At 52.2% G+C, this 9,539-nt stretch overlaps 1 protein-coding gene and 1 long non-coding RNA gene across 2 annotated transcripts in view; one reads left to right on the top strand and one right to left on the bottom strand.

The window, feature by feature from the left end:
* The first annotated feature begins 217 nt into the window (after positions 1 to 217).
* On the top strand, positions 218 to 6,016 carry TMEM80 (transmembrane protein 80). Its single transcript, XM_027696437.1, has 5 exons — positions 218 to 286; positions 2,370 to 2,386; positions 3,633 to 3,726; positions 3,830 to 3,922; positions 4,891 to 6,016. Exons 1-5 carry the CDS (start codon positions 268 to 270, stop codon positions 5,094 to 5,096), a joined length of 429 nt encoding a protein of 142 aa, XP_027552238.1. The 5' UTR covers positions 218 to 267; the 3' UTR covers positions 5,097 to 6,016.
* A 111-nt stretch (positions 6,017 to 6,127) lies between these two features.
* Positions 6,128 to 9,539, bottom strand: part of LOC113973858 — a 53,541-nt gene continuing 50,129 nt past the window's right edge. The window contains exons 2-3 of the long non-coding RNA XR_003536358.1: positions 7,121 to 7,211; positions 6,128 to 6,237 (exon numbers count right to left, since the gene is read on the bottom strand). This is a non-coding gene — a long non-coding RNA (uncharacterized LOC113973858). The remainder of the gene's footprint in view (positions 6,238 to 7,120; positions 7,212 to 9,539) is intronic.

Below are 9,539 nucleotides of genomic sequence, written 5' to 3'. Positions count from 1 at the left end.
GAGTCCCGAGCGCGCTCGAGCCGCTTCCGATCTCTGCCGAAGGCAGGCGCGAGAAGAGCCGATCTGTGCCGAGTCCGCTCCGATCACGCCCGAGCCCCGCTCGCCGGCCCGCACGGAGACGCCCGAACGGGCAGCGCCCGAATCCGCCCGAAAGCGACCGAACCGGGCCGAGCGCTCCGATCGCGCCCGAAGGCGGGGGGGCGGGGCGAGCGGCCGCGCGGGGGCTGCCGGGACGGCGGAGGACCGGGCGCGGGGCGGGGCGCTAAGATGGCGGCGGGGAGTCGAGGTGAGAGATGTCGTGACAGCGACACGACAGCGGCGGCGACAGCGACACGAAAGCCATTTCCGGGGGCAGGTGGGAGGGCTCTCCCACCGTGCGAGAGGGGACCTCTCGCGGGGGGACACGACTAGAGCGAGGCGGGGTCCCCGGCCGAGCCCAGCCTCGGTGCCATATCGCGACAGCCCCGACACGCTGCGGTAAATCCCCGTGGCAGCGTGAGCAGGGTCTTGGCGCTTGTGCGAGATGGGGAGAACCTCCGTCCCCGGGCAAGCCACTGTCCTGAGCCCGAGAGACCCCCCTGGAATCCAAACCTCGGCTTCCCATCCCGAACCGTGGCATTGAGGGGAAGCTCCTCATTATTGGGCCAATTCTTTCAAACGGGTCAGAGTTCTCTTTTAAAAATGTACATTAGTGGCCTGGGGAGACAGAACTGGTTTGGACAGGTTTTGGCACCCAAGCCCTAAAGGTTCCTCCCGCCGGGTTTGTGCAGGGAGGTGCCGGAGGTGCCGGCTCCCGGAGGGATGCGCTTCCTGGTGAAAGTTAAACCGTTCTTTGAGGAAAGGGGTCACGGTCCGCCTCCGGCCACCATTCCCAGTGTCACTCACAGTCAGCTCTAGAATCAGCACCACCCCGGATCAATAATAAAGGTGTTGTTGGCTAAAACACTGAACTTTTACACTCCGGTGGTTTAATAATCCCCTTTTGCAGGGGTGCTGGGCCTTTCCCTGTGGGATGTCCCGGTCTCCCCGAGGTGGCAGCACGTCCTCAGGAACAGTGGCTGCCACCCCGGCCCGGGCACTGCCCCCTCCCGGGAAAGGACTGGGGAAATCAGGGCTTAGAAATAAACCGGAGGGGGGGGGGAATTCCCTGAGGGAATTCACGCGGGGCTCGCTGTGTGATTTGTACCAGTGTGACTGGTGCTGCAGCTGCAGGTGTGGATATTGAGTCAACACAGAATCATGGAATGGGTTCGGTGGGAAGGGACCTTCAAGCTCATCCAAGGACACCTTCCACTAGCCCAGGTTGCTCCAAGCCCTGTCCATCCTGGCCTTGGACACTTGGAGGGATGGGGCAGCCACAGCTTCTCTGGGCAACCTGTGCCAGGACCTCCCCACCCTCACAGGGAAGAATTCCTTCCCAATATCCCATCTAACCCTGCCCTTTTGCAGCCTAAAGCCATTCCACTGGAGTCCCAAACTGGACACCTTAACCAGGTGCCTGGAGTTCTTGGGGACTCATTTGGGCCCAAGTGCATGAAACTGTGGTGATGAGGACATGGACCTCGGGGATGCCAGGATGAGGACGGGGATGTGACAGTGAAATGGCCTCTCACAGGTGGTTCTGCTCCCTCTGGAGCAGAAATCCCAACTTTACAATTCCTCATGTGTCTGAGGCAGGCTGACAGTATTAATGAAGAACTTAAGAGGTGCTGTAGGAGGTCAGTGCCATCTCGTTGCACGGGAATTTCATCTGGTTTTTACAGAAGATAATAAGGAAAACAGTGAAATGTGCTGGTTGGATCACTGAAAATCCTTGATTTGGTTTCTGTGGGCAATGGGAACACGCTGAGGTTTGACAGGGAATGACTTTGTGAAGGGAACCAGTTTGGAGGGATGGTGTTTGCAGGGATGGTGTGTGGAGGAGTGTTATTTAGGGGCACCCAGGAGTCCTGTGTTCTCCACAAACTTTCTCACAATTTACAAGCAAATGGTCCATTCTGGTTCCCATGTCTCCCTCCTTCCCGCATAGTTAGAGGGGATGAGGTGTCATCTGCTGGGAAAGGACAGGATGAACAAGTTCTGGATAATGCCTGTGCACTCCTTTAGGCTTTGAAGGAGCCTCAAGTTCCTCAGTGAAAGTGGCTTTTCCCAGCAGGGATTTCCCCCAAATTATTTTAGGCTTCATCTACTCGAAAAGGTTATTTTTGGAACCTGAACTCCAGGATCTGAGGAAATCGTAAATGTTCCAGTGAGCTGAAAAAAGAGATCCCTACAGCATCCTAGTACTGTTGCTTGAATGTTTCTGCTGCACTTCTGGTAAACATTTAGACTTATTTTGTTCTCTTTATTTTCTCCTTCTCCACGGAAAGGAAGAACTTCAGAGGTTGTATCCTTTCTGTACCATTCCTCCCTCCGTGTGGGAATCCTTGGGAAGACTGGCTGAAGTGGATCCACATCTCCTGCCCAGGAAATCTGCCTGGTGATGGGTTTGTGCTCCTGAGTTTTCCATCGGCACCATCCAGAGGAAACAGCGCTGGTACCACATTTCTTCCACGGGAAGATGTTTCATGCAGGTTTAGCTGGGATCTGGCCCTGCTGGGCTCCCCACTCCTGCAGAAACCCCTTTAACCCCCTGCAGCTGTGGCAGAGGGCTGGAAGCCTCCTTCTGTCATCACTTAACTGTCATTTTCTAAGGAAACAAGGCTAAAATGTGGATTTATGGAGGGGTGGACACACCCCCACGCAGCACAGCTCACAGACAGCTGACACAGCTCACAAAGGGTAGTAAAAGCAGCTCTCAGTGGTATTTCCTCCTCTCTCATGGTAATTCACCCCACCTTTACTCCTGCCAGGATCCAGGTAACCTAGGAGGAGACACCCTCAGCTCCAGAGATTTCCATGCTTAGAACCTCTCTAGTAATTTTTTTGCTCCACCTTCCTTCAACTGGAAAAACTCCCAAACCTGGTTCTGTGTTAATGAAATGAGCTGCTCTGGGAACTGGAATCCATCCACGGCACGTGGGTGGGTTCAGGAGTGGGATGGGACGTTCCTCCAAAAGATGCTTGGGATGAAATCCCTGCTTGGAGATATTCAGAGGATCTGAGAAGGGCTGGGGGAGAGAGGGGAGTGAATTAAGTAAGTCTGTTTCTTAGGGATTTGCCTCTCACAGTGGAGCTCTGGCCGTTCTCAGGCAGGTGAGAGCACGGCTTTTCCATGCTGTGGGCAGGAACGGGGCCTGGCTGCTGCACAGAGCCACCTCTTCTCCAAACTCCCAGGAATTTGATGGATTGGAGGCTGCCAACCCTCTGTCAACTTCCTTAAGGCTGACTAAGAAGTGTGGAATTTGTCTGGGGCAATGTAGACATGCACCCCCCGTTTCCTCAGGCTGACAGATACCCGACTACCGACCAAATAAAGTTCCTTAAAAAAGGAACTAAAGCCAAGCCTGAAACAGCAAGCTTTTATCCCAGCTCCTGGTGTTTGCAGCCTCAGGTTCCTTCCTGAACCCTCCCCACAGGCCAGGCATAGCTGGACCATTGAGTACAAAAAGGCAGAGCAGTATATTTTTGGAAATGGTGATTTTATGGAATGGGTCCCATCTCCTCTGAGAATCCTTAACAGCAGTTCTCAGCTGTCATCGCTTCCCTTACAGATCCTGTTTTATGTAAATGGGATTTATTACATCTTCTACTTCTTGGCAACTCTTGCAATGATTGTTTACAAAAGTAAGTCGCAGATAACCCAGAGCAGGCCTTGCTTGTGCACAGCTGGGCTTTGCCCTACTCCTGCTGTGTTTTCCTGCTCTATTTACCCTGGCTTATTCTCTAGGTCAAGTTTTCAGTTATCCAGATGATTTCCTGGCTCCTGATCTTGCCGTACTTTTCCTTATGGCCATGCTGGAAGTGCCTCGACTGTACTTGGGTAGGTCATGTTATCCCTGCACCTTTTTGTGGAATAGAATCTTTAAATATGAATCATTTGGAAATGGAGTCTGTGTCAAAACACGTCAGTTTAGCAGGTATTTGGAGATCTCTGCACCTCTCCCTTCACTCCTGAAGCCTTGGGCCAGTGCCAACACCTTCCTTTCACTAAGACAGAACAGTGTGAACAGCCTCCTGTCCAGAGCTTGCCAAAACTTCTTATAGTCCTTTTTTAAAAAAAACCCAAATCACTGTTAAAATCTGCTTGATATTCCTAAGACATTTATGCACAGTGGGGCTCTTGAATCCAACTGACTGGCTGTAGGGGTGGATTTATCCTGCTGCCTTAGAGCTCTCTGTGTATTTGCTCAGAGCCTGGTCCATGAATAAAGGAGTGAGTTTCAACTCTAATGTAGTTAAACACCAAAATCTACTGAGACGAGCCTGGAAATAGGCTGCAAGGAAGAGATAAGTGCAGCTTCTCCACACTGACAGTCATTTGAAACAGGAATAGATTAGCAGGGAATAGAGAACTGTCTATATTGCCTCAGATTTGACAGCCAGGATTGGACTCTGGGTGTCACTGAGGTGTCCCGCTGAGCAGGTGGCTGGGGGGAGGTTTGATGGTTGGTTAAGAAACTGAGTGATCAGAAAGACTGCAGCTTCAGAACTGATTCTTGTGGTAAGAAAATGTGCCCTGACTGTGACTATCCACTGATTGCTCTTTATTTAGATTAACTTTGAGTCATTTCTCTATTTTGAAATGTATTGTCCATTGGTGTTGGGTTTGCTGTTAATTTGCTGGCAGAGCCTTGATTCAGGCTGGTATTTCAATGTATTCTGAGCCTCTAAGGCTCAGCAAGAGCAAGGTAATAACCAGAGCCTTTTTGAGCAGGAATATTCTGGAGTTATGGCTTGAGCTACTGTCAGAAGGAATTAGGCTCCTCTTGGCCTTTTGTTTCCTCACAGGTTGCAAGGGAAACCTGCGGGAGGAGGAGGCTCCGCTGGCGCTCAGCCTGGGGCTCACGGTGGGCAGTGTGGTGCTGAGCGTGTACCTGCTGGCCTGGCAGACCTACGTGCTGTGGGCAGACGTGGTGCTCACGGCGCTGCTGCTCTGTGCCTACGGGCTGGAGTCGGGGCTCAAGGTCACGGCCATCGCTGCCTTCGTCAGCTGAGCCCAGCACGCTGCCTGCCACGGGACAGTGGGCTTTCATTGCAAGGATTTAATTCTTTTGTATGGACAACTTCTGTTTCAGTTAGAAATTTTCAGGGCAGAGATGTCCCTGTGTGGCAGGTGAGACGTCCTGCCCAGCCCCTCTGTGACGCTGTCCTGCCCGTGGCTTATTTATGGGCAAAGGATGAATCAGCAAAACCCTCAATGCTCTGGCATTCACCAGGGATCAATACTAAACACCCATTGCCAACACAGGACAGGAGCCAGCACATCATCCCTGCTGGGATGATGGGAGTTTTCATGGCACAGCAGCAACGTGCAGCCCAAGTGACACAGAAATGAACCAGGCCAGGACTCATTCCTGCCTCGCCACTCACACGGCCGTCTTCGAGGGCACAGCTCCTCTGCTGCTCTCATTTGTGCTTCCAGACCTCAGTGGTAATTTCCCTGACTTTAGTAGGGCAGAACCTGGTGTATCCCAGCGGGAGACAGTGGAACTGGGTTTTGTGCATACCCAGAGAGCTGAGCTGCAGGGTTTGGGCTGCTGTTCTTCCTGACATAGTGTGTGAGGGGATGTTTGGTTAAATATGATGGCCTCAAAATGAACAAAATCATTCACCGCTCACACTGACTTCTGTCCTATTTACAAGTCCAACAGAATGTTGGCAGGTGGATTCCTATTTGGTGTTAAACATGTTGATTTCCACTATTCTGCAAAAATTACTACATTCAAGCTTTGTCTTTTAACTGAACAACTTGTGCAAGTTCAGAGTTTTTTACTGTATCAAAAACATGTGTTAATGAAAAGCTTGGGGAGTTTGTGGGGTTTTGAAGAAGCAGGTTTTATATTCAGAATTTCCTATTTTTGTATTTATTTATTCATTCAAATAAATAATGGTTTAGATCTAAGGAGTGTTTGAAGTGCAGAGCATCTTGTTCAGATCCTTGGCTCCAGCTGAGCCACCCAAAGGAAGACGCAGGTGAGCTGGATGTGTATGAAAGCCTCTTCTGATCCTGATCCTGCTGCTGTGTGTGGGCCCTTCTCCTGTCCTGGGAAGGTCTGAGCTAATTTGCACTCATCAGGGGCTGAAAATTGAGGGGTGCAGGCCTGAGGCACCTCAGCTTATGCTGCTCTTTGCTTCCTGGTGGTGGTAGAAAGGAACAAAAGGCACTCAAGTTCCTGTGGAAGGGCCCAAATTCATCCCTTGGTCATTCAGTGGTTGAACTTGATGATCTTAGAGGGCTTTTCCAACCTTAAGGATTCCAGTTCCTAAAGGGGGCTTACAAGAAGGCTGGAGAAGGACTTTTCACAAGGGCCTGTAGTGACAGGACAAGGGGGAATGGCTTTAAGCTGAAGGAGGATGGGTTTAGATGAGATATTGGGAAGAAGGTTTTCCCTGTGAGGGTGGTGAGGTCCTGGCACAACTGCCCCATCCCTGGAAGTGTCCAAGGCCAAGGGGCTTGGAGCAACCTGGGATAGTGGAAGGTGTCCCTGCCCATGGCAGGGGGTGCTATGAGATGAGCTTGAAGGTCCCTTCCAACCCAAACCATTCCATGATTCAACTCCCAGGCCAGGTAACAGCAGGTTCTGTCCACATGACACCACTATGGTCACAATCAAAGTATCCATTGGCACAAATCCCCTTGGACAGATCCTATTCAGTCCGTGGCACAGCTGACCCTTTGCTGCACCCATGAAACAACATCTCAGCAGCAGAACTGGGGCTAAGGAGCACCCAGAAACTGAATCACCAAATGTTTCTGTGTTTAATCTGCCTGAATCGAGCCCCCACCTATTTGTCCTCCCTGATTTGTTTGGCATGATGGAATGTGCCATCACATGCTTGTTACGAGGAGTGACCAACATTCCGAGCTGTCCCTGCCCCTTAACGAGCAAAACCCTTCCTGGACGGGGACAAATACCAGCACAAACTTTTCCTGGTGTTCACACCCGCCTTGCACAAAGGTCTGGCTGCAGAGCATCTGTCAGGCTCTAAAGGACACGCTGCCAAGTGGAATTTTTACCTGAATGCAGGTGATACGGCAGAGGGGGTCGCACAGGTCACCGTTGAGTCGCAGCCTCCACGTGGCACCTTCCCAGGGTGACCACTGCAAACTAAATAAATACAAAACAGATGTTACAAAACGTGGGGCACCCTGAGCTCCCTCCCCACCACCCAGATGAAAAACAAGGGTCAGGGGAGAGTGCCAGTGCTTGCTGATAGTCCACGGGGTAAGTATGCACAGAGGATAATAACCATGAGTTTTTAGGCTCGTTTCAGAGCAGGGCCTGATGGCTGGAACTGGGCAGAGCCCTGGCTGGCTGTCGGTGCCTGCTGGGGTCAGCTGGCACCAACCTGGACTGGCACCCTCACCAGGACAGGACAGCCCTGGTGCAGTTTAAGATAAAACTGTCCATGAACTGTTTTCTGGGTACTGCTGCTGCTGACAGCCCTTCACTCCGTGATGAAGGATGAAGTCTGGAAGCTTCAGACAACTCCTTCATCTCGGGTATTTCCAGGCTTTCAATGGGAATTGTCATTATGCTGCTGACCCTAATACCATGACAGCATCTCTCCATGCTGAGCTGGTACAAAGACCCAAAGTGAATCAGCTTCAGAGAGTTCCCCTAATCAGGAGCTGCTTTCCAAACCGTTCCCACTGCTCAGAGAAGCTGGGAACACATAGTGAAGCCATTGATGACATTTGCCAGACATAAAATCGCTGGAGCTTTTAATTACGAGGCCCAGCCCTTCTGAAACAGGACAAGCAAGTTGGATGCAAACAGCATTAAAAATTGAGAGGAACACACATTTTGAGGAGCTGGGTTTGGGTGGTGTTTACTTGACAAGTCTTTGTTCTCGAGCCATCCCAGGGGTGTCTGCCGCCAACCTGATTTAAAAGGCTGATCCCAAAAGGAAAGTCAGCCCCCTGGGATTTCCAGCTTGGAGATACTGGGAGATAGGGTGTTATTGCTCCATGACTTTGTAATGTCCCTCAGCAGGCAGGAACAAGGTGCAGACAGAACCCAGCTGTAGTAGCCCAGTGCTCAGGGAAGGAGAAAGGCTGAGGATGTGCACTCAGTTGGTTCCACACCTGGGAGCCGAGGCTGGAACTGCCATTGAACCATTCCATGATTCCACAGTCGCCTCTGGGCCAGCTCAACCGGCACCAGCTGTTGCAGGGAAGGTGTAATAAGCTCCGTTGTGGTCTCCTTCCCTGCCCAGAGGAAAAGTTGCCTCCCTGCTCACAGTTAGAGATTTGCTGCGGGCGCAGCAGCTCACGGTAGCCCTGTCTGCACTGTGCATGTGGAGCTGGATAGCAGGCAGTGCCTTAAAACAGAATCCTGCCAACTCCCTGTCTGCATCCCAGGAACGTGAGCCCAGCCCAGCAGTCCCACTGAAAACCCCGGTGATGCACTTCAGGGAGTGGGGATCTCCTGCACAAACCCTTCTGGCCAGGCTCTGGCACAGCTGACATTCCCACTGCGCTTCCCTTCGGTTGGACCCATATCCCTTCCTCCGCCTGGCAGTGTGGCTGGCATTCCCTAAATCCCGCATTTCCTAGGGCTGGCCGCGTTTTCCCAGTGCATTCCCCTGGGATCTCGGCGAGGAGGGTGCTGGGGCACCGGGCGGGCGCGTCACGCCGAGCATCACCGCCGCTCTGCCGGGCGGAAGAGGTCGTGCTCCTGTCAAAGCGAGCTGCCAAATCGCCCCTGTCAAGCCGGGAGCTGGCTCTCCCTTCCCGCCCGGCTCCCCCGGCACATTCCTCCCGCAGGAACTCAGCCGGGCGGCTCCTCGGAGCGGGGCCTGGACACGGGCCAGGCTGCGAGCTGGGCACAAGTCCCTCCAAGAGAACAGAAGCAGCATGGAACTCACAAATGTCCAGCTAAGGAACTCGGGCTTTCCCCAGACGACGGTCCCGAGGTGGAAGCTTCTCCTTCCTTCTTTCCCTCGTGTCACAGTCACAGCTGTTTCTTCCCGGGCCGGTGACACGGGGTCTCTCTAGATGTACATGCCAGGGGTTCAACACACACCCTGGGGGTGGGGTGGAGGCCTGCAGGCACGAGTACTTTAATAAAACACTCTCAAAAGCCCCAATTTTTGGAGAGGACTGGCTAACCAGAAGGATCCTACCCTGCCATGGACGTGTCAGTATGACACAGCTGATATTTTCCAGCCTAATGATCAGTTCATGAGCTGACCCCATCATTTAAAAAATGTTAAATCTTAAGACAAATGAAATTGGGCACTACAAAACTATTTCTTTGAAAGTAAGAAGTCTGCCCACACATGAGACTGTTTCCAAGAGTCCAAAGTCCCTCTGGGCCCCCAAACACAGGGTCTGCAGGGCAGACCCAAGCACAGCTCACACATCCTCTCTGCAGTCTGGCTCAGAAACTCCAGAGTGGCCTTGCCAGCTATTAAAATTTCCCTCTGGCTTT

This window comes from Neopelma chrysocephalum, unplaced genomic scaffold (genome assembly GCF_003984885.1).
Source record: "Neopelma chrysocephalum unplaced genomic scaffold, ASM398488v2 Primary Assembly neopelma1_106b, whole genome shotgun sequence".
Classification (NCBI taxonomy): domain Eukaryota; kingdom Metazoa; phylum Chordata; class Aves; order Passeriformes; family Pipridae; genus Neopelma; species Neopelma chrysocephalum.
The sequence above is the reverse complement of the archived record's forward strand: the minus strand, read 5'-3'. Positions and strand labels throughout refer to the sequence as shown.

Bases quoted from the DNA above. Each gene is read 5' to 3' on its own strand.
- TMEM80 (XM_027696437.1), top strand. The intron at 3,727-3,829 runs GTAAGTCGCAGA...CTTATTCTCTAG, and splicing joins TGCAATGATTGTTTACAAAA to GTCAAGTTTTCAGTTATCCA. The intron at 3,923-4,890 runs GTAGGTCATGTT...GTTTCCTCACAG, and splicing joins AGTGCCTCGACTGTACTTGG to GTTGCAAGGGAAACCTGCGG.